This window comes from Athalia rosae, chromosome 3, assembly GCF_917208135.1.
Source record: "Athalia rosae chromosome 3, iyAthRosa1.1, whole genome shotgun sequence".
In the NCBI taxonomy this organism is placed as follows: Eukaryota; Metazoa; Arthropoda; class Insecta; order Hymenoptera; family Athaliidae; genus Athalia; species Athalia rosae.
The window spans coordinates 7,335,692-7,361,231 of NC_064028.1; the positions used below are offsets into that span (position 1 = coordinate 7,335,692).

Sequence of the window (25,540 nt, forward strand, 5' to 3'; positions counted from 1 at the left end):
TAAATGGCATGCCGCGCGCGTATAATTTCCGGTCGAGTTGAAACGATTTTGATGAATATAGTTACGTGAAATTTTTATACCCGCAACTCCGAACATCGTCCATACGCTATACGTGTGCAGCAAGTATGAATTCGAAAAACGTACCAATTACGCTCCAGTTATATTTTCACCCCCTGAAGTTAGTTTTATCATAGATAACGTGTGGGAAAGTTTACGAACTTCACTGGTGGCTGCAAAAAGCGGGGAAAAAAAAAAATTTATTTCCTCTCTCCCCTCGTAGATCTGTTGTATGGTTGACGTTATGAGAAAAATAACAAACAACGGTTTACACGATATCCAGACCTGCCGGTGAAATTTTTTGTGTTACGTTTTATCGAAATTACATCGGGGTGGATGCGGAAAACAATCGGTATATCGACGGCTACGATGTACACACAGTTCTTTCTTCCTTTTTCTTCTTTTCTTATTTCTTTATCTTGTTCGAGAAATGTTCGAATTTGACGCCGGACAATGAGAACGAAGGGAACGCGAAAGATGTCAGTAAATTGAACTGATCGTAAAGCTTGTTCGAATGATTAATGAAGGAACGTCGTGTAAAATCCGTTAACCAGATGCAACGTGTGTACAATAAGTTGCCGGGTATATGAGAAATGTGATTTTTACTATACGTCGCGTGCGTTCGTTCGTTGTGTCGTAAAAAGTAATAAAACAAAAAAAAACCGAAAAAAAAAAAAAAAAAAAAAAACCAAAAAGAAAATAAGGAAGAAAAAAAAGCGTACATCCAAAACCAAGGGAGGACGGGATGTGCCCGGCAATATTACAAAACGGTGTATATGAAGGTTTAGCCTTATATGAAATTCTCTAGCCTTTACTGCAGGAAATCCCCCGCGGTGCAGCACTAAAATAACCCCGAGGTTGAGCCTCTTCTCTCGTTGGCTTTTTTCCTTTTCCTTTCCTTTTTTTTTTTTTTTTTTCTCTCTTCGAAATTCTTCTCCCCGAACGGTACCCAAATTTTATTTCACAGAACAGCGCGGCTATCGCGCTTTCTTCTGCCCGCAGTCGAGTAGACAACGCACGGAATAGAGAAGCTCTATCCCAAACCTGCGGTGGACGAAATTTTACCAACGAAATCTGTGTCTCGAATAAAATGAAGTCGAATCAAAGATAATAATTTTCCTGATTTACCCAGATTCACTTTCTGTCGACGCATCGTTAACATCGAGTTATAATATCGATCGCAATTAATAGGTGAACTACTGAACAAATGAATCAAATACCGGGACATGATATTGATAGTCGAAAATCGAGTTTTTTCGAACCCATAATTGCACTGGTTTGTATTACTTTCTAGCGGATTTCACGGGGTCATAACGCTCTAATTTTTCGCAGTCACAGCCCCTTTCTCTTTTTGCGCTAATGAAACGTCATACTCCACTGCACCTCGCGCAGCTTGTAAAGCCGTAGTAATTTCGAGATCGTTCCCTCGATTTTACCCCCCTTTTTTCTCTTCACTTCTATTTTTTAGTTTCGTATAATATTTTCCGCATCCCGTGTTCGAAACCGACCTATGGTTGCACGGTTAAAAATTCCCTTTTCAAACACACGTCCTCTGTAGAGATGTCGTACAATTTTTACGCCGAACTTTCACGTACGCAGTCTATTCCACCCTCTCATTTTCATTGCCTAGCTTTCATACACGGGAAATTCCACGTTAATTCTACTAGGTTCCGACCCTCACTAGTATTTTTTTTTTTCTATCCATCTTATTTCTACCTCAAAGACACCTGAACCGGTTTTGATTATTTTTTCTTTTCTTCTCTTCATTAGCTGCCTCGAAAAGCTACTGTGCAATGCGATCCAAAAAATCGTAGATCTCCGAAAGAATAGAAGAAGGCAAAAAAACGTAGCTAGCGATAAAACCCTGGTCGATTTTACGAGGGATTCTATGCGTACAAATATTACCCTTAATTCTACGGAAACGACGAAAATTGTAACTGATTATTTTATTGACGTCAAGTAAAGTTTAGCTTTGGCCTAAAGCACGCGCTGCCTCATGAGTCGCTCCGCACTAACCTTTATCATAATGTACGTATACATCGTATTCTATGGGGGGCGGATGGTGTAGGTTTGGTTGGGTCGGGTACACCTAGCTTTCTTGTCAAGATAATCAACTTTACTCTTGCAGGAGTTGCATCAGCTGGGGGTTGTCTGAAGTGCTACCGTTGTTGCTGCTGCCGCCGCTGCTGTTGTTGTTGGCTTTTCTGTGTAGCGTGCATGTACACCTATAGATGAAAAGGAGGGTGGCGGTTTTAGCGAAAATCTCGAGCAATATTCCAGAAGGTCATTCGGCTGCACGGGGATTTTATCGTCATTTTTAATCCAACCTGTACAATAATGTCCCACCGCAAAACTTCTGACCTCTGCACTCATACTTCTCATAGTTTCAAAATATCAATCTTGAGCCCTGCATTTGTTTTTTTTTTAACCCACCGTTCGAATTCCGTTATTAAAAAGCATCTTGAATTTTCTGTGATAAGATATCAACAATCCCTCGCGTCTTTAATAATCTTCTAAATACCGTTTTCTTGCCTTGAAATTCCGCCAATTTCTCTTTTACTATATCTTCAGATTCAACTACCGCGACTTCCGGTTTAGAAGCGTTCAATTTCCGATACAATATGGTCATCGGGTCCCATCTCGATGTGCAGCCATTTTATAGAGCAGTTTTTCCGCGTTCCCGACCCTTTCCTTCATATAAACGGACGCGCGGGTTTGAAATGGTATGAAAAAATTAAATCATCTCTCCCATTTGCTCTACGATTGTCGATAAATATTGACCACTGAAATACGAGAACGTATCTAACCCAACGAAATTTCTAAAGTCAAAATTATCTTTCACCTCACGTCCATTTCGGTGTATCCGAAGGGACTAACACCTATACGTGCATGACCGCTGAAAGGGTAATGGAAACGCAAAGAGAAAGTCGAAGTCGAATCCAAAGTCGGTCTACCGGTAAAATGTTTGTCGTAGCTGAAAAAAAAAAGGGACTTTTAGTTTCAAACTGAATAAATTTGTAGGGGTGAAGCGAAAACTTTCACGAACCTTCCCCGAATCAACTCTAACGTCATTTTACGTTCATCTTTCACACGCCACTTTGATCCTAACCAATTAATCATTTCTCTATACCCTCGCTAGAGAAATTCCCTCGAGCACAAATTCAAAAGCGGTACCGCGCGCGAGTAGCTGACCTCGAAATTTTCAGGGGATGATTATTGATTTTTTTGGTTCAACTGAAATTCGTTAGATATCATTTCAACCCGAAATCGCAATCTTTGAAAAGGTTGATGTAATTTCAGTAGAAATGTGTGAATTTTCAGTACGTAAACGTGAAATCTTGTCGAGAATTCCGCGGGGTTTGCAATAATTCAAAAGTTTAATGGTCTGCTGCTTTTCCTTCGGTTATACGTAACCGTTCAAATGTAGATCTTTGTTAACGAGGATTTCCAAGTTTTGAGAGGATCGATCTATTCTTCTAGCTCTCCTCTGTAGGGCATGGCGTGTTTGGTTCTCGTTAAGACCCTACCCGAACCCAAATTAATTCCAACGAATGCCCAACCCATGCGAAGTGAGGCACATCCAAGTATCGTCCATTCACAAAGCGTTAGGTACACCTACGTGAATTATCGATTTCGTTTCGAAACTCCCAAACATTTTCAATGTTACGATTAATCGACGAGTCGTTTAATTCACTCATCTATCCCCGATCGTAGTTCTTTTATTTTCTTTCGTTTCATTTTTTACCTCTTTACTCGCGTTTCTCCATTTATGAATTAGATTCCGTGGCAGTCGTATTTAGAGCTAACGAACAAACTTGAAACTAGACAAAAGTAGCATCGTATAGTTCATCACTATAATTAATGACTACTAGAAATTCCCAACGCCTGTCCAATGCAGGCAACGCGCACTGCATGAATTCTCTATTATTCATTCTTATCACGTCACTCGGCAAGGTGGTGGTTGAATTCATGAGGCATTTCATGCCGAGTCACCAAGACCGTTACTCTAAATATTTTACGTTCCTTTCATTCTTCCTTTGTATCTGTAGTCCTCTCCCCAAAAGAACAACGAATTAGATTTTCGATTTTCGATCATCTGTATCATTGACCCATTTCAGCAAAAGGCATTTTTTTTTTTGTTTTTTTTTTTCATGCCATTAGAAAATTGTAGGAGATGAAATTTTAGACAAAATCCGGAGCAAAATTACGGTTTCCCTCGAGGATGGCAGCTCGAGTGATTCGAAGGGATGATTTTCGGATGAGGAATAATTTTTTCTGTCCCAATTATTCGATGATCGGGTGGGGAGGTTATGCGTGATTTTTCACGGGATATTCCGTGCATAAAATTTTGACGAGAACCCGCATCGTCTAGACTGCGGCGCATACGTATAGCTACATATTTGATACGACGTAACACGTGAATCCCGAGGTGGATTTTCTATCGGTAATTGACAGGTGGAGGTAATCGGAGTATCGCATGTTTATCGAACACGTCTTACGTAGGTACACGAATATTCGTATTGCGGTAGAATCCACATTTGCTCACCTTCGAAAATTATTCTTCATCAAAAATATGTCCAGACGTATAGCGAAGGGACAAAATCAGTCGCCCACGCTGCGGAGAGCTGAGGTAATTTTTACCATTCTCGCAAACACGGTCGCAAACAAGCTGATTAGTTTACTTGAATAATTGAACAAGTAGACAATATTCCTATTTAGTTGTACCAATATTTACTCATTTCTTGTCCTGTCTTTTCTTTATTCCTTTTTTTTTCTGCTGGAGTTTTATTTTTTTCTCCTCAGAAATGAGAAAAACTCATTATGCACGTGAGAGTTTACGCCCTCGTCAATTATTCAATATTCTCATAATATATTCCGTTCAAACGCCATACACAAGAAAAATAACAAGAAGCAATCTTTGCCTGTTCAACGCATACTCATAGAAGTTAAAATAAAATGAATATAGCGGTAACAATAATTATATTGATAATTTAAAACAATGGGATAATAATTTTTCAAATCATTCAATTGAATTTATTCGCATTCTTCCGTTTTACTTTTATCCGTTATCTTCCGTCAAGTCTACCTACCCATAATTATATTCCCTGATTATAATTACTGAAAATTGCGAATCAAAAAATTACAAAATTCAATTCCATCTAGTTCAATTACGATCGACGTTAACTAGCATAAATCATGCAAGGCAATGTACGAAAACGACAGCAATAATTTTATACAATTATCGATAGGACCTAAAACGTCTATTAGAGGCGAGAGGAAATTTATCAAAAAAAAAGAAATGGAAGAAAACGAAAAAAAAAACTACAACTGAAAAACCAAAAAAAAGTACACAGTATGTGGGTCTCTATATTATTATAGCAATTATTAAAGCAATTATTGTAAGAAATCGAAAAGAAGAAGAAGATTTTTTAGAATCAGGCACTCGAGTGTTTTTAATAAACCGGAAATTCATTGCCGCGTGTCCTTGCCACTTCCATGTACTACCTAATGATAAATAATAAATTTATATATCCATAGTACATATACCTCGATTGGACTTGTCGGCCGCGCGTTCTTCTTTCGATATTGAGAAAAGAAAGAGAAAGAATTAAGAAAAGTAACGAAAAAAAGGAAGAGAAAAAAAATGATTAAGAATCCCCTGAAACGATGTTATAATTCAAGCTTCTAATCGCGTAATGACATTATCATCGAACTTATTGAATATAATTATCAAACGTCAAACAAACCACGAACCGTATACATGCACATAAAAATTATGTATCGATATCTTCAATTGATTATAGATGAACATAATGCATAATCAATACCTCGACATCACTCGTTAATTATGTTCAAATAATGGGCACATTACATAGATATTTATACGTACGTACTTCCTTCACAGGCGTTTCCGAGCTCCGAATCTGTATAAGATTATTCATTAAATTAAAAAAAAAAAATATACCAATTATAAAGAAACAAAAGTAATAATGATGAAAAATTAATTATACCTACTATACATACGATATTCTACACTTATAGACGACAAATATAGCAACGATTATTAATTGATTAATTAATTTATAATTATCATACATATGTTATAACATACATAGAATTTAAACAAAAAAAAAAAAGAAAAGCCATCATCGTTCTCACTATAGCGTATAGCGATCGCTACGCTGCAATTAATAACAAGAATAATAATGATAATGATAATGATAAAAATAATAGTAATAATAGAGAAATTTAGGAGAGAATGAAAAATATATATATATAGAATCCAAGTAAATAATTAAATGATTAATATAAATTATTATACACGCGGGGCAATAAAAGTAAATCGAGGTGGCACGGGCGTTAAAAGAACGGGTATTGGGCGATGTACACGATATGCGGGGTGAAATGAAAGAGACAAAGAAACATTACTGTTCTCAACAAAATCGTTAATAGTAAAAAAAAAGTGTCGATGATGAAAAAAAAAAAAAAAATATTAATTTCACAACGCAATATAAATATCACATCTTCACACATGCCTAACACCCGTAACAAAGAGCTAAATAATAAACCGTACTTGTGATAAACCATTAATAATTAGAGAGTAATAATTAAGGTTATTATAAATAATTAATTTATAATAATAATTTTTATTATTACCTATATAATTGTCATTATACGATTATCATATAGACTTATATATATTATTATATTATTATGTATATTTAATTATGTTATGTTATATTATATTATATTATTATAATTATTATGTATCATTGCAATTGTAATTGTAACGACGAGAATATACAAAGGAAAAAAGAAAAACGAAAAAAAAACTAAAAAATAAAACTAAAAAAAAAAAAAACCAACAGATACAGGGAAAAAAAATATAAAGAAATCATTATTATTATATTAACCAAGATTTAAATGATCAGGTAGTTTGTAATATCTCGTAGATGGTAATAACAGATAACTAAAGTAAAATGAAATTAATATATAAGTACATAAAATAAATAAATAACTAAAAGAGTTGAAGAAAAAAAAAATGAAAGAAAAAACGGCAATTAATATAAAAAAAAAAAATAAATAAAATAAATAATGAAGTAATAAATAATATTAATTATTATCGATTATTACTATTATGTAACAAGTAACAATGTACTTGCTAGTCAATGTTCAATGTTGAGATATTTATCTGAATAAATGCATATACGTTGTTTACACCATTTCTAATCTGTAAATTAATTATTTTTCATCACCGATTGATCGTCGCGATCGTCGTTATTTTCTTTCCATTCAGAGACCATTTCGTTAAGCCTCTCTCGTATACTTCATGGAGATGGAAGTCAAAGAGCAAACACCTTCCGGAATTATCTATATATACTCTCCTGCAACGATCTGTTATGTCTACAGACTGCCGGAAGCCACATACGATAGCAGACAAACAGACGATGACAGGATTGGCACATCTGTATGGACATTAGTTATGTGATCATCAAGTTTACTTCCACTATCGGATTATTATAGAAAAAATGAATACAAGTGTGCACGTTAATGGAAAGTTGAAACGCCCTTCCAATACATCATTGAAAGGGTTGCAATCTCCGTGGCGATGGAAAAGGAATTTCATTATTCTCCGAACAGGTAATTGATATTCATCTTCTCCTTCTCTCCTTTTCTCTCGAATGTTTGTAATTTCGCTTGAAAATCATTAGAGAATCGTCATCTCGTATCCATAAAGAGCATTGTTACGAAATCCTTCTCCGCATTTGAGATTTGATATTTTTTTACGCGTTTCAATTTATTTTTATTCTTCGTCAAATTTGATATCTCGTATTAGATGTCATTCTATGATCAAAGGTCTAGACCGGTGTATTCGGCGGATACTGCGTAAGGCGTTAATGGCTTACAAAGATGAAGATCAGTCTGGTCGCGTAACAGAATGTGTCAACGTTTCTTTTTCATCGTCTCTTCAACTTTTCCCCTCCCCTTTCGAGCCCCCTTCTTTTGTTCCAACACCATCGGGGAAATATCGATTCGTCCGGTTCGTTGTACATCCCCTTCTCGGTATCCGTCCCCAGGGATTACCGTGTACAATATTTACGATATACATACCCCCGTTCACGTATATATATATATACACGTCACACACACGTCATCCACTCGTCAAAGTCCGCCGTGTGAACGACCCCACCTATATAATCTCCGCGTTAATGTATCGCCGGGTTAAAGACCGTTAATTACTTTCGCGAACTTTTCGATGTGTAATAGTTCGCGAATGGGAAGAAAGAAAAAATTTTCCACCAACTTAATCCCCGTTGTCTGTACGTAATAATTAAGCTGTGGTTTCTTGCTTGAAATTTTTTCTCTTGCCTTTTCTCATTACCGTTGAGACGAACTCAATCCGCGACACGTGAGACGTCGTTACCGCGAATATACATCCAGACTCTGCTCTTTTCGGCGGCTAGATCCGGTCGAGATAGAAGACGTGGTAAGTTTTCTCGAATTAATTATAATCAAGCGGATCCTGAAATTTGAGATGGATATTCGGGGTGACGTGAAATTTTTCAGTGTGGGAGGCTTTTGATCAAAGACGTGTGCATCCCTCGTTATCGGCACTCGGCGAACGACAACGGAAACCGATTTCCTCGGACGAAAAAACGTCGGTTTGAATTTTGAGTAGAACCTTTTGAAGTCGGTAACGCGAGACCTCGAATTTTCGGGGTGAGCGATCTCCTCGCGCATCGACGGGACGTCATGACGTCATCCGACAAAGTCACGGCGACTGTATAATATTAACGTTTGTACAGTTTCGAATGGGTGTCGAAATGGTTTCAATTAAACCTCCTTGCCAATCTCTGTGGCCGGTATAATCTCCGCCCCGCCGCGAAGCTCTTCCGAGTGATTTATTCAATTCGTAGACGCCCCGACACCGAAGCGGGACGTTACCGATAATGGTTTCCTAGTATTAATACTGCACCGATTTTCAGGGGCGACTTTACGCTGAGAAATCTAAGGGATGTGGGAAAACCGACGTCGGAACCGAACACCGGGCAGCTCTCCGGATGATTTGAAATTTCAAATGAGATTCCATGGACCATTAAACTGTCGAGTTGAGAGTTCAACGTTTCCTTCGGGAGACTAATTTCTCGAAGTAAGGGGAAAAAAAAAGAACATAACCGTAGATACACCGACGCTCCCGTTTTCTCGCCGTTTTCTTATCCGCTTTTCCTTTCTCACGTGAAATTACGCGTCCGACGCCATTGACGTCAACGATTTTCTCGAAGCTGTGCAGAAAAAACGAACGTTTCGAAGTTTAATACTTTTCATTGTCGGTTACGTTATCGAACACACGTCATTTCGGATTTCGAATGAAATGGGAAAAAGGCAGGCGGCCCGTATTCTCTGGAGTGGAGAATTAAATTTGACAAAAGAGAAAAAGAAGCTCGCGCGATGACGGTGTAAATTAATCATGCAGATCTTCAGCGTATGATTTTTACCGATGCGGTTACAGCTGACGAATTTAAAGACTTATCAATCCTCTGGGTACGAAACTGATCGAGATTTTGTGCGAAACGAGAATAAAATTTGTCTCGTCAAAATGTGGGGTGTGAGCGGTAATTTTATCATTCTTTTTGAGAACGAAAATTGGTATAATATATGAGGAAAAATTTGATGCGGGAGATGTACTTCGATCTTTTTTCTTTTTTTTTTTCTTTTTAGCTCCAAGTATCGTATTCGCGACGGGGAACACGGGCGCTCCATTCGATTCGCTGAAAATTTTGGTAACTTTCGTGCCGCAGAATAATGAAACAACGACTTTGTCGAAAACCGGAAAACGTTGAACAAATAAAACTCTGAAACCAAAGAGGAGGGTATTATAATGTACACCCCTGACCGGGAAAGCCGGGTAAATCTGGAAAGTAGCTTTTGAACCCGGTTCAAACTTCACCGGATAAACTTGTTGAATTTGGAATTGGAATTTGTTTTTCATTTTTTCACCGACGAAAAAAAAAACAAGTCCGATCGATTTTCACTTTCTAGTTTCATAAAATCCACCGCAAAATGTAAAGAAAAAAAAAACGCGTTCCGCGACAGTCGAATACTCGTTTTGTAAAATTGAAATTACCTCAATGAGAATCGATATTGTGCCAGTTTCAAGGAATTGACACAGCTTTTGGACGGACTGATTTTCCGGTCGGTAGGCAGTGTTATCCGAAGCGTTGTCCAATTTGATCCTGACGACGAATAGCCCAGTGATAACAAATTACCGAACTAAGATCGTTAACAGTGATACAGGTATTTATATAGGTTTATACAGATACGGAACAGGCTTGATTTGTTGACACACACGGCGGGTGTCCACAATTTGCTCAGTTTATCCCACTCGTTCAAATATAACCCACGCGTGATGTACGGTAATAGAGGTATGTACAGTTTCCTCGGTTTCGGGTGAAAGAGAACGATCGCGAGAAAATACAGAAGATAAAAAAATCGATCCTCCGATAAGTTCTTCGATTGTTTTCAGCTGAATCGTTTCGTTTCATACATACGTTACTTGAAATGTGATTGAAAAAAGCCTGATCCGGTTATATCGGTCGACCGTAAAGGAATCCACTTGAGTGAGCAGAATTCTCTTACACTTTTATAATAGTGGAGGGTGAAAGTGGAGGTTGAAGTTGTGTTAAAGCTGCGGTAGAAATTAGTCCGAGTTAAGTGTTCAGTTCAGAATGAAGAGGGTCGTTGCTGGAAAGCGGAGTAGTTTATAACTTGCGAATAGGCGTGTCCTTCGTGTAATAGTTTAAAGTTGAGCTCGTTAAAAACCGAATTGTCGTCACCCTGTGGAACCGCGATCGGAACCAAATATTTTACATCTCATACTCAGAAAACTGCGACTTTTCGAGAGAAATTCGTGAAGTCATCCGTGCGAATTTTCTGCACGCTAAATATTAATTGCGGCTATATATTAACGCATGTGCACGTGTATGTATGGCTTACACGGCAGCTTATGTATGAATATAATATTCTAATATACAGCTATGATCAGATCGTTCGATATACATATATGTACCCAGACACCTGTTTATTCAAATTTATTCATGCAAAATAATAAATATAACGCTACATTACAATTATAGCGACGTTGACAAATTGCCATTTTGTCACGTTATATATATATATATATACCGAAAGTTTAACGACACATAGAACATGCGTTACAAATTCCATCCACATATTTCACAAGTATGTACCTAGATAATCGTCTCATTTTTTTGTTCACATAACCGCGTACTCGATTTAAACTGGTTAATTATTTTTCGGAAAATATTGAAAAAATTATCCACCGAGAATCGCTTATCGGGTTCGAAGTTCGTATAGAATAGAAGTTTTTTTCCCTTTCTTTCTTTTTACCCAAGTAGAAAAAAAATAATAATAAAATTACAATAAAAAGGAACAAAAAAGCTTTCATCACTTTCCTTTCCGCTATCGACGTGATCAGCAAAAAATGCGCTTTACGGGTGGTGTATATTATCCTTGAACCGCAGGACGAGCCGACTACTTCTCGAGTAGTGAAATGAGAAGAGAAAAATAAGAAAAAAAAAAAAAAAAAAATGAAGTGACAACTGCGCGCGGTCCATCAGCTCCGCCCTTCTTGATATAAATAGTCTGCTACCCTTGGCTGTGTAGTGCAAGAAAAAAATTGAAGAAAAAAAAAAGTTAAATAAAAATAAAGGGGAAGAAAGAGAAGAGAAAAAAAAGTGTGGAAAGAAAGAGACCCTTGCGCGAAACAAATCGCTTACCTACCATACTTTCCGTGCAGTAAAATCTGATAAAAGAAACTCCCGTCAAGATTAGATATTGTACTTTGAAAAATATATACGTCAGTTTAATATACCTACCTCGATTATCCCGTTTCGTGTCACATGCGCCGACTCAATTTCATTTCGTTTGGAAACTTTTTTTTACAAAATCAAAATTATTATAACAATATTGCCTATGGTATTCGTAACGTGGATACCCATAATATTATTTTGCACCAGTGAAAATAATATGACTCAATGTGAAATATTTATGCGATATAGATACGCCTAGACACGTTCGTATTCTATGTATATACCATTCGGATGCAGCGGTTGAATTTCAACGCAATGCGTGCTATGATTTATAAATAAACTGCAGAATGATATCCGTCATGTGTCACAAATGCTGTGCCAAAATGCATCGTAACGACGAAAATTTTCCTCGACCTCGATTATGTGATTCATGAACGTCGGGCTCGAGTTGAAAAGGGAAGAGAAAAATTGCAAGAAATCGGTGAGAATTTTAATGAGAAAAAATTCGAAAGGATTCTCGTATGCCACCGCGTAATAAGAACGTGAGCTTTTTTCCCACTCGAACGTTTTCCGATTTTTTTTTTTCCATCGCTCGTATCAGCTGAAATTATAAGAACGTATGTTATAGTTGGGAAAGATGATGCGTGTGGGGATAAATTTACGCACATTCCATTATCTGAGAATATTCAAATGATTTATTACACATCTCATTTTATTTTATTTCTGTTGGTTTTTTTCTTTTTTTTTTCTTTTCTTTTCAATCGTCGACTGCAAACATAGCAAACATATATCATACGTATATTTTAGCGTAACGAGTCAATTAGACTTTAAAGTAGCTGCTATACGGATTGGAGATATCTGTTTTTCGTATTCGAAGGGATGGCGTTGGTGGAGGTATGTAAATATATAACGGAGTCGCGAATAAATATATATTTTAGGGTTAGAGCTGGCGAATATAAATGAAAGGCGGCGAGGGGCGAACATCCGGGGCTCTAGGGACGACGCCACTCCATCCGCCTTAACCATCTGTCGTCCAAATTTAATACGTCATTCACTTCGTCCGATTCGTCTTTCGGAGTTCATTCGAACAGCGGTTGATATACAACACATACACCCAGGACACAGTTCACGGTGAACCCAATCGCGCTTCAATCACACTTTCAATCTTTCGCTCCTCCTCTTTCGGATAATTTTGGTTTTTTTACAGTTTTTGTTTCGACCGTTCCATCCCCCTTACTCGCGAACAGTTTATTTTCCACCGTTTAATCTTTTCCTCGTTGCGCTTTCCACATCGTTTCGACTATAAATTTTTCGTCCAATTTTTTGTCTCTTCTTTAATAATTGTGGCTGATTAATTTCCCTCTTTTGACAATTTATATTAAGTACCTCGCTCGTTATAATTCGATATAACACGAGATGATCCATTATCGTTGGAACACTGTTGACACAAATACAGGTGTATTATACTCATTTAGCATCTTCTTAATTAATTCTCAAATCTTAATTAAATTGTTGGACACGAACGTTTTACATTTTACATTTGAACAAATTTTACAACCGTAACAATGAAAGTATCTTGACATCTTTTTATATCCACACACAGATCGTTGACGTTTGATTATCATATACAATAAACATGGCGACGTTGGTTAGTGTTGCGATACATGGATATATTTTATATTACATATGCTTAGTTACGTATATTATATCAATTGCAAATATTAACGTTCAATTGCTGTACATTAAACCGTATAATATATATATATTACACGCTAATTACACATAAAATTATCAATCTAACAAATTATCGTCTAATTATTTTTCTTTCTTTGTTTCCTTTTTTGTCTGTACATTTTATGAAAATAAAAAAATTTTCCAAGCGTTTTATTTTTTTTTTTTCTTATCTCTTGATGTCGCGTTGACGTACCTATTTACTATATACGTATATGTATTATTTGTATCTTAATATTTTACCTATCAGCCAACGATTCTCGCATCTAGCAATTATTGTTTAATCATTAACATCTAATACAAAAATTTATTTACACCTCGCGATCGTCGCTATCGACTATATAATTATTATCGTATGTATATGTATAAACGGGTGAATTTGTTAGTTTACATAATTATATCAATTTTTTTTTCTTCAATATCTATAGATTCAATTATGTTCGAAATTAGTGAATGTAAATAATTCTTTATACAATCGTGATATGATTACACGTATATGTCTAGATATTTATTATAACAGTATTTTATTACATATCTTCGTAATTATTTTCTTTCGATTCATTTTTTATTTCTGAAGCGAGAAAATTCTTTTCTCCTTTTTACTTGATTCGATTGAATTTTTCTTTTTCTTCCTCTTCTTCTTCTTCTTCAAACAAATAGCGTGAAGTCGGTCAGTAAATTTTTGTTCCTACATATGCGAATCGTTGCGTGTTTATATGAATCGTATGAAAACGTGAAAAAATAAAAAGGAAAGGATATTATACAATCCTCCGTTAAATTTAACTCGAAAAAGATATGAAATGATTTTGAAGGAAAAAAGAGCAAAAAAAATCGAGCGTTTTAACGAAGGTTAATTATTTTAAGAATTTCTATATCCTCCCCCGTACGCATAAATCGTTTCAAAAATAGATTTCATAAACATCTAAACGGATCGCGTATAACGTATACGCTTTTCAATTAATTATTCTCTCCCGATCGCACATTTTTTCGCCGATAATTTTGTTTTTTCAGTTTTTTTTATTTATCTTACCCCGAGGTAACGAACGGGAAAAATGAAGCGGATAAAAAATATCGGTCGCAAGCGTTCAACGGTTTGATTAATCAGAAAATTGCCATTTTCTTTTTTTCGCTCTTTTTCAACGATAGCAAAATGTCTATAGATACGTAGATGTAAAGGGAGGATTCAGTAAGACCTGATCTAATGAAATTAGAAGTTTGCCATTAATCAAATCTTCGGTGAACGTTGAAGACGTGATTCAAACTTTGAATGCAAATACATTGCATTCTGTGCGAATGAAGTTAATTTCGCGGAGTTACGCGTGTGGATATTATTATCTTTGCCGTAATACGGGTGATCGACATCTACCGCAGTGAATTTGAAAAAACCGTCGAAGTATCTATTACCTCATTGGATTTCATCATCCTGCAGTTCGTGTAAAATGAGAGCGATAAAATTTCCCTATAAACTAGCGAGTAATAAGGTGCGCGTACAGGTATATCGGCACATACAGCTGTCTCGCCATACTCGAGTGTACCGCGGGGTAATTAATATTTAATTAACTTTCGAAAATTCGTTATAACCACGTACGTACGTATGGGTGTGTATACATATCTATAATACTGCGGTACACAGGAAATTTTGTATATTGGCACGTCATCGTTAAACAACTACTAACTATGTGTACACGTACGTATGGAGCGTATACATAATAGTTTTAACATGTACTAAAACGTGTTTTACCCCGTAACGTTAATTATTTCTTATCCGCGCAATTTTCTTTATTATTTTCAAGCGTCCGCAAGCCCCTCGGCGATATCTATTAAACGAAAACTTCCTCGTCGTTATAATATATGATCTCTATCGGATATAATATTTTTATCGTTTGACTCACGCGTCGTAGGTGAACTAAAAAAAAAAAAAAAACGAGAAAGAAACGATTGAAATATGTAGCGAAAAACTTTAAAGCTCGCACGGTCGCGGTCGCGGTCGCTACGGGGGTTTGATTTGCAACACGTCTGACCGTGGGGACAGAAGTTATTTTTATTGTAACATCTATCCAGAAGAAAAAGAACGAATAAGAGAAAATGCGATGAAGAAGCGGAGGGAGAAAAGGTGTGCGAGTAAAATAAGATATCTTTATTTCATCGTTATTTCTAAGCGCGTACACAAAAAACCGCGCCTAACAGTTACCTATATCATTCTATAAATATGATATATATATCCACAGCTTCCAAGATGGCAGTCGGCATAACTCGAGCTTCCAACGACCCCGATAAAAGATTAAAGAAACATAATTTATTGGCACCTCTGGTCAATATATAACGATACGAACTGCCGGACGGATTTCGAACGCGATGTGCAATAAGAAAAAAGAAGAAGAGGAAGAAAATATGTAGTCGGAGCGACACACCTGTGGGTAACGTACGTACAAAACTGCACCACGTATCGCTCATCCCCTATACGCTTTCACGCGTGACATTACGGTAAATAATCAAATAACGATGCGGGCTGGGTGTAAATTTGAAAATTCACTTTTTTCGTTATGCTACTACGGATTCGGGTTCCGTTTGACAAAAGTTTCCGGAGTTGCGACCGATCTGTTATAATTGTATATCGTGCAGTGTAATTCTGCGGGTGTTCTACGATGCGAAAATGCATACAACCGGCGCGTATACGAAATTGCATATGGATGTGTCGCATGCATGTGTATATATATATATACACATATATACATATACATAGGTGTCTCAACGCGAAGTAGGTACACGTCGAGCACACATCTCTCTGGCATACATAAATAGTACTACGTGTTCGCATATAGGTATATAGGAGAGAAATACGGAACGGGCAAGTTCCCGTTGTGCTTTTAGTTTGCCGACATGATATCAAGGTGTGTCGTATTACGTATATTCGCGGTTATACACCGCGCAACGTATACAAGTTCCCTTTCCATTAGCAGCTTTTCCACCAACGGCTCGGGGCTAAACACCCTTAACAATATACGTGTATATATATACGCGTACGTACACCGTTTGGATATCAGGCAGTGGCGGCCTGCCTAATTCGAGATTATCACGCGAATCTCTTTGAATTTATTAAATTATATATATATATATATATATATATATATATATATATATGTATATATATAACTATCACAACCGCGCAATGGGTACGAGCTTCACGTCGATAAATAATTCATCGATATTCAAAATTCGTTCGAAATGCTCCGCTCGGCCGCGCCGCGCCGCCGGAGATGTTTATAGAATTGGAATAAAATGAGGAAACGAAAAATAGTGACGAATAAATAGAAAAAATATCCGCGGATGCGTCGGCTACATGTTTCGTAAACTCTTAGATCATGATTCTATATTAAAACAAACATGGGAACGAGCGGCGAAACGGCCGACCAAACGGCAATTTTTGGGACATCGGGATCGGAATGATGAAAAAAAGCTGTAGGCGTTCCGGAGCTTTTCGCGGTGACACAACTTGTTCTTGTTGTATAATTTGTTCCGATTTTTAACCGTAATCGTTATATCGACGGCGATTATTTTTTTCTCTCGTTTTCGATCCGGCGTTCACCTTCTCTTTTGATATTTTTGGTTTTTTTTTGTTTTCATTTTCCTTTCATTGCAAAACGTGAACGACGAACCGAAAAAAAATCTCGACGTTCTCGGCTCGATTTTGCGGAGATTAATTCCTAGTAGCATGGATATTGTTTTATAACAATTTCGAGTTATAAAGGAAAGCAAATATTGGTTTTCCGCAAACGCCTATGCTAGACTTGCGTAACTTGAGTAACCGTGTGATTTGTACCCGTGTTTCCGTTGTTCTCTCCATGCTGCGGTATAGGCGTCCAACGACCGAGTAATTTCCATCTTCCGAACAGCTGGTTAAAAGTCATACGGAATTGACGGCTCATTGCACAGTAGAGTATGAAGTTGATCGCCGAATTTATCAACGCCAATATATCCATCACTTCACCTGTTGGGAAAAAGTGCAATACGATAAATTTATTTATACCCAAATACGTGATCGGGTATTCTAAAATTTTTTCATCCAATGCGGTGGTATCGCCAAAAAGGCAAAAAAAACAAAAAAAAATCTCGCCACACGTGTACGTGTAACGTTTGATATTCGAAGCCCCAATTTAGTAATTCCACACCTGAAAATTACCCCTGATTATGTACCGGATGGACAAAGGTACCGTTACTCCATGTAACGACCTCTTATGGGGTGAAATTTTTTTTTTTCTCTACTTTCAAATTTCTCTTCATTTTTTTTTTTCGTTCAACGTTAATGTTAAAATTTTCCAACAAGGTTTCGCGATTACCGTTAGGGCGTAATAGTAGGTGATAGAAAATATTGGAAGCTGTTTAATTAGGTCAATTATCAAAAATTGTTCAGCATGAAAATAGATGGGCTATCAATTTTTACTGTAAGTGTATTCTCGAGTGGGTATACCTGTGAAATTATTCGTGTGATGTCCAAAAGTTTTTCGAAGTGCCTACTTCCAGAAGTAGAACATTTACTTTATTCCAAATTCAGAATTTTCGGTATCACGATTATTGAAAAAAAATTGAGAATATATCTAATTTATGAAATGAATTATTATTCGATCGCTTGGAGTCCAAGTATTTTCAGTTTAACATTTTCAAATCAGAAATTTTATTCTTCGCATTTTTTGAAACATTTCTTTTTCGCGCGATTTGATTTTTATCGCGCGACGAGTTGAAATATTTTGCGCGTAATTGTTAAGTGAATCCCGTTCGAAAAATGCAGGCGTAAAAGTTAATTCAGTGTACACATATAACCCTGGTAGTTTTCATGAACATAAAACATTTTGTACGGGTATATAAATACCTATACGTCGTTTATCCTATAACCTCGAGGTGTTTCAACCCGTCCCACACTCTACAACTTATCACAAGAGCCGAAAAATCATAACGAGAAAAAAATAGGTGCCCGTTTTCACGAGACGTTTTTTCGATCAAAGCGATTTATCAGAGATGAAAGTGCCGGTGCGTAAGTCATTTTTGTGTTTTATTTTGCGTCTCTTTTTTCAAACATCGGTATAGTGAACGAAATATCATGAGCAGGTATCGAAAGATTTTACGTTATAATCGAGACACCCTTTACTTCAAAAGAAGACATTCGTTTATTCATTCATTTATTTATTAATATTATTTTTCTCTTGACCGTTGTGTTGCGAAATGGGACGTTAAAGTTTAACGGTGCGTTACGTGTTTTTCTTTCCCATGCAAACAGCTGACGGTTCGGGAAATATTCTCAGATCGTAAGGGAGAAGAGTAAAAACGTGCCTATGAAAAAAAATTTAGCTGAAACCCGCTGGTTTCCGTGTATCGATATCGCGGTCGTTCAACATTGGGATATCGATTCCAGTGTCAAATGACCTTTTAACGTAATTCCATCAATTTTTCGGGGCACGCGGATCCCGTTACACGAAGAAAATAAAAAAATGAAATAGAAAATTACGGAAACAGAATTATCTCCCTCGAGCTGATAATTGCGATTGACACGTGTCTCCCTGTTCGTGTGTGCGTAAAGGGCAAGAGAATAATTATCTGATCCATTGAAAAACGAAAAAGGAGAAAAAAAAAAAGACCGCCGTTCCTAATCCCGCACGTAAAATTTATTGGTTCTACGGTGAAAATAATATCATCGACTCCGATGGCAACATCATAGTAAAAGAGAAAGAAGATACGCGATGATATATCGCGGCACGTGTGAAATTTATCTCGTCATAAATAAATTTTTCTTTCTTTCTTTTCTTTTTTTTTTTTTTATTCTCGTTTTTTCATTTCGTTGATTTTTTTTTTGTCCCACTCTTTGTTTTTTATTACCTAGTTTGACGTAGCAGGTGCGGAAAAATCCATCGCCGAGTAAAACGCTGAGTAGACCGAGAACTCCCTGTGGGAATTCGGTGATGAGAAATAGTAGTAGTACGGCCAAAAGCATTCTCGTGGTCCTGTCGGTTTGTCTCTCCTTGTCCATTAGCCTGGATGATTTTTTTCTCGTCTTTACGACCTCGGTACCGTCGGTCGACTTGTCGTCCGTTCTCACGAGGGTAGCGGACGTGAGTTTTTGCCTCCTCCTCTTCGCCTCCACCAAAGCCAGGATCAGTCGGAGGCTAAGAATCGTCAACGCGATGCACGGTATGATCTTGATCACAACACTGTATATCCAAAAGTTCATGTCGTTCAAAAATTTGTGCGTCTTGGCCGTCTGACTCAGGTTAACGAAGTACAACGTCGTGTTCGTGACGTCTTCGGGCAGGGTGCCGTTGCTCAGCGTCAAATTGAAAGCGTTTCCATCGGCGTCGATCGGTTCGATCCTCGGCTCGATGCTGACCGTGAAGTAAAGCGGTAAGCATATTATAGGACATATAACGTAAGCGCCGGCGATCGCCATTATGGTCCTCTGGATGCTGCAGAGTTCCCTGTTCATTTGGGGATGAGCTACGGCGATGTAACGCCACACCGCCAAGGTCACGGTCAGCCAAATCGATATCGTGTGACAAACTTGGGCGAAATTCGAGTGAAAAAGTACGAAAAGCGTCCAGCCGTAGGTGAAACGATCCCTGCGTGGTCTTTCGGCGAGGTACATGTGACTGGCGTACGGTATGTATTCGAGCATCACCAGGAGATCGGCGACCGCCAGACCGGTCAGAATCGCGTTCGTCGGCGAATTCATCTCACGCCTCGTCAAAACTGCTATGTTCAGGGTGTTCGCCACCGAACCGAACAGGCAGACCAAGAGGCTGGCGTATCCATGGACCTGGATGTAACCGGTATGAAAGTTGTCCAAACCGGCGCCACATTGGTATGTGTCTATGGACTCTCCGATGTCCGTTTCGTTCGAGATATTCATCTTTTCTGATTGTTTCCGCACCCTCGATCCTGGAAGTTTCGCGGACCTCGATGGCGATGCTCAAGGTGTTTCGATTCGACCTTGTAGTTCGGGATGTACTCAAAATTATCCTCGAATATTTCACACATGCTACACCGACGGGATGTCAAGAGCTCGCGGTCCGGTTACGATTGGTCAAAAATTTCGATCGAGTTCCCTACGATTTTTATTTTACAGTTTCGTTTCACTGCCGATTTTTATCCACGATGAGCAGCCGAAAGTAAGTACGGCGCGTGGTCTCACTATCATTTGTTATCCCTGTTCAAAATAAATTCGTAAAATATAGTTTTTTTACGTATCGTGCTATGTATACATGCACTTTCTCGATGAAGCTGAAGAAAGTTTTGGTTTTTTTTTTTTTTTGGCACACTTGGACCGAACTTTTTCGTCTCGAGAAACACACTCGTCGCTCGGTGATCGATATAACTTACGTACGTAAACAACTAATGTGAACTTCGTGGATCATGTACAAGAGAGATGCGATTGTCTATTCGTTTCATTTTATTACAGTTCGTATATCAGAAGAGAGCTTGAACTGGTAAGCTCGGCGAGTCATTCGCGGACAGCGTTGTTCGCGGGCGGACTTCGTATGAAGAATTAAAGACACCCCGGTGTTCGCGGTGCTACCGTAGCCACCGAGACGCTCGGCGTCCCAACGCCGAGCGCTTGCGCTATCATCATTATCCAACTCCCACAGTAGAAGCGTGCCATTCCCGGTGCATCCGACGTCGCTTTTATACCCTTATCCTTCTACTTTTACGCATCTTGTTTTCCCGCTGCCACTGGCAACTTATCCAACAATAACGTCACATTTCTAATGGCTTATACAGAACGTTCGATGAGCGAGAATGCAGGTGCTCTTCGACCTCCAATTTCCGGCTTTCCTGCCAGCAGCGTTATTCCTTTCGTTTACCCTGTTAGAGGTGGACAAATCGCGTTCATATTTCAACCGGCGTTACACCCTCCGTTGTTGCGTCTCGTTTTGTACCGTGAAAAGTTTTCAACTTGAAAATTTCTTTCGCCGTTCGCTATCCGTCACGTGTCACCGAGAGATTTTGGAGACAATTTTTCATCCGATCCACCGTTGTTCAAACTTTGCAAATTTCTTCCCATCTCTTTTTCTCCGCCCCCTCTTCGTTTCGTTCGTCCGATTCAATTAGAGGATAATTTTCCCCACAAACTTTGCTATTCCATTTTATTTATTTACTGCGCGAAATCGTCGCGCGGAAATCTTTTTTAATTTTTCCTAACGATTTTTCGTCGTTTTAAATTTTACTTTCGGGTCGATGCGGCAACGGTAACACGACGATGGTCTTATACTTTTGATTGAACGAAGTGTGTACACGCTCGCATCGCAAATTACGTAAATTCGCGTGTCGGACGTGTCAAACAAATCACGGCGATTATAAGCGCGCCTACGGTATATATTAACATTCTATTTGTGTAATCGCATATTTATCGCTCACGAATCACGATGTTGTGGGAGGGTAATACGTTACGTCTCGGACGAGAAAATTTTCGAGATTCTATTTTAATTGAATGACAACATTTCGCCATTTCTCGTGCAACCGGAACTAATAAGGTGACAATGAGTTGTTTTACCGTCCCTTCAACGTCACCCATATCTTTCCAGCGGACTGTAATTTTAAGAGATTCGAGTCTCTCGCAGCGACAAGTCTTGAGTTACTATACATACGCAAGCTCCAAAATTGCTCGCCACGCTGCAGTGCAGAAAATAGTATAATAAGATACCCTCTTCCGTACGTCACGTACAGGTTACACCGAGCCGACCCCTCTCGAAAAGCGGAAAGAACGAAAAAAAAATGAAAAAAAGAAAGAAAAAAAAAAAAAAAGAAAAAATAGGGCAAAGGGAAAACAAAATAGCTTTCGATTACGTGACGCGCCACGTACCATGTATTCTCGAAATATGTATTTTTCGGACACGGGTTACGTACGTACACGTAGATGTCCACATAATTGGCATATTCCGCAGCTGCCGCGTCATACTTTTTCTCTTACTCCATGCGGGTATCGAAATTTCCACTCTCTTTACCTCCTCTTATCACCCCCCCTCATTCGCGTAACCGTGGTATGCAACAAAATTGATAAGAATTTTACCGGCGTTTCTAATTAACCGTGAAGCAATTTTAATTCAGTTGCGATGGGTTCGTAACCACCCGTCTTCGTACACCTTTATAATACATTACATACCTCGCGGTACTCGGCAGAGGTACGTGGGGTGCTTGTGCTTGGAAAAGTTATACAGTTATCTCCCCAGGCGTGACTGGCGATCGTTCATCCACCTTGATATAAAACTACGACATTGTGTAAGGCGAGGTACATTATATGCGCACAGCGGATGAGAAAATTAAAACAATTGAGATAACTTTACGAGCGAGGGTGTATAATAAACCGCGGGTAGGTAAGTATAATTTTCTGGAGCATTTTCTTCTCCTCTTCATTCATATTTTTATTCTTATTTATTTCGTTTTTAATTAATTTCAAGAAACCCGCGACGCCGAGCCTCCTCTCGTACCACGTATTCGAGTACGTACCGGTTCCACGGAAATTTTTTCGAATCACCCACGGTCCGATGCAATTAATTTCTCTATCGCGGTATGTTCGCGTACGATTTTTAAACGCGGTAGCGGCGATTTCTGAGAACGAATCAACGTACGTAAATTAAAATGGACTTGGTAAAAAGAGAAAAAAAATCCAAGTAAAACGGTCGATGCGTGCGTAGGTATGCCGAGTACGGTTTCTATTTATTGCCAATAGGTATTTTATTTGAGATTTTTCTTCCTTCGAATTCTCCAGGGAGGTTTTTATCGATCTTAAAATTAGACTTTTAAATTCAGCGCTGGACCCAGTTCCGAAATTATCGTCGGACCGCCCGCTCCCGTTGCAGTCGATGACGTGCATTCGGTAATAATTCAGTGGAGTTTTCGTCGTTTCTTTTTTATTTCCTTCAAATACACATGGCCGTCTGGTTCTCTCTATAAAATTATGTCAGAAGTTGGGCTCGTAATAACGGTGTAAGTTTGAAAAATTCGTGAAAAATCGTCCAATCAATCCGCCCGAAAGTCGATTTACGGAGATCGACGCAGTCTATGCTAATATACGGTCTGGTAATATCACTCGCCTGCATCAACCGGATCAATTTCTTTTTTTGTTTTTTCCTTACCTCCTCTCCCTCTCATTCCGTTTCTCTCGAGGGAAATATTCGGCGAAATGTTCAAACCAAAAGCTGCGATGAAACTTTCCACTCAAATGTCCGACTAGCTCACAAGAAAGAAGAGGGCAAAAAAAAAACAAAAAAAAAAAACGAAAAGAAAAATTGGATTAGAAAATAAAGAGCAGAGGAAACAAGACTGTAACAACTGACGAGGAAAATTTATGCAACTTGGCATGTCGAGATAACCGAACCGAATATACATAATATTCTCGATATTCTCAGACGTGATGACAAAATAATATTAAAAATATTGTAATGGAGAATAATTTATGGTACAATATCGGCAACTAATAGACGCTTCGAAAAATTCTGGGTCGAATAAAAAAGTAGATTGGAACACATGGTTTTATCTTTATTCTTTTTATTTTGCTCAAGAATTAATCAGTGTGAATCCTGATGACAATTTTACCCTGTAAGACTGGTGAGAGTTACAGAACCAAATGGAGCAAATGATCTCGAAAAAAAAAGAAGCGAAACACCCAAAGGGGAAAGGAAGAAGAATGATAGAAGAGATTTCGGCGGTTGTCAGGTGAAATGAATTAATTATACAGACCGGTAAGTTTTTTTTTAGGGTTGTTGTTAAGCGGAGGCTATTTTCCTGAGCTCTCCCCCTCATTTGCCTGCAACCCAAACGGCGTGCCTTTTGCGGGGTGAGAAATTCCATCGCCTGTATGAATATAATACGTACACATCTCTGTTCGAACGAATAAAAAGAAAAAAGAAACAAAGAAAATGGGAATAAAAAATTAGCGGATAAAAACAGGCTTGGCAAAAGAATTGCTTTTTTCTCTAGGCTCCTGCAAAATTTATAATGCGCTCAATTTCGCCTGCAGGTACGCAGCGCTTCTATCCTTTTAGTCTCATGTTTAGCACATCGTAGCTTACTCTACATCATGTCCTGGGAAAGTGTGACAAATTCATAGCTGAATTGAGGCCCTCTAGGTGGACCTTTGTCCAACGTATAAACAGCGGAGTCCTAGATATGTTGATTTCTCACGGCAGTCTGATTTGACCCGAGCTCGAGTGTATTTCGGAAATGATTCGTTCGCGAGTGTACGGTGTGGATTACAGTCTGTGGGACGCGCGTCTTGTTTTCTTTTTGTTTTTGCGCAGTGCAAAATTTATCCCCAATTCTCGTGCGCCGTATTACGGCGTTGCTGCGAAGATTGGGACTTGTTTTTTTTATAGTGTACTTGTTTCGATGAAGAGCCTGTGAATTTTCGGCGCTGGACCACGTCCGGACCTACCGTTATATAGGTATGTTGTAAACGTGTACTTATCACCAAGAGAAAATCTTTACTGCCCATAAAACTCGACTCTGCAGTCGTCGGATTTTAAGGAGGAATCATCGTCCGATAATCCTCTATAGCCTTCCCACTGACTTTGCAACGTTCTGCAGAAGTACGCGTAATCTGCTGTATATATGTTTTATTCAATAACCATCAAACGTATCCTCGCTAACAAATTTATAGTCGAATTATTTACTTAGTTTTTCATAGGAATTTCTCGCCCACTGAGGAAGAAAAGCTGTTGGGAATCTTTGAGCATTTTTTATTCATTCTCGAATCACTACGTGCACTTTGTATTTGAAATGTATTATAAAATTTGCAGTTGTCACGGAAATGATGCTTTCATCACGAATCTCGATTGTGTTATTCATGTATCGATGAGTGGTACATAAGGAATATACGAGAAAAAAAAATGTTTATTATCCAACGACGTTTTACTCTTCGTTGCGAAGCACTTGCTGAG

At 38.2% G+C, this 25,540-nt stretch overlaps 1 protein-coding gene across 1 annotated transcript; it reads right to left on the reverse strand.

Moving 5' to 3' along the window:
• Positions 1 to 16,738: 16,738 nt before the first annotated feature.
• On the reverse strand, positions 16,739 to 21,228 carry LOC105689955 (G-protein coupled receptor dmsr-1-like). The gene is made up of 2 exons (XM_012407350.3): positions 19,488 to 21,228; positions 16,739 to 17,607 (listed from the first exon to the last, which is right to left on the reverse strand). Exons 1-2 carry the CDS (start codon positions 20,512 to 20,514, stop codon positions 17,402 to 17,404), a joined length of 1,233 nt encoding a protein of 410 aa, XP_012262773.2. The 5' UTR covers positions 20,515 to 21,228; the 3' UTR covers positions 16,739 to 17,401.
• Positions 21,229 to 25,540: the final 4,312 nt, after the last annotated feature.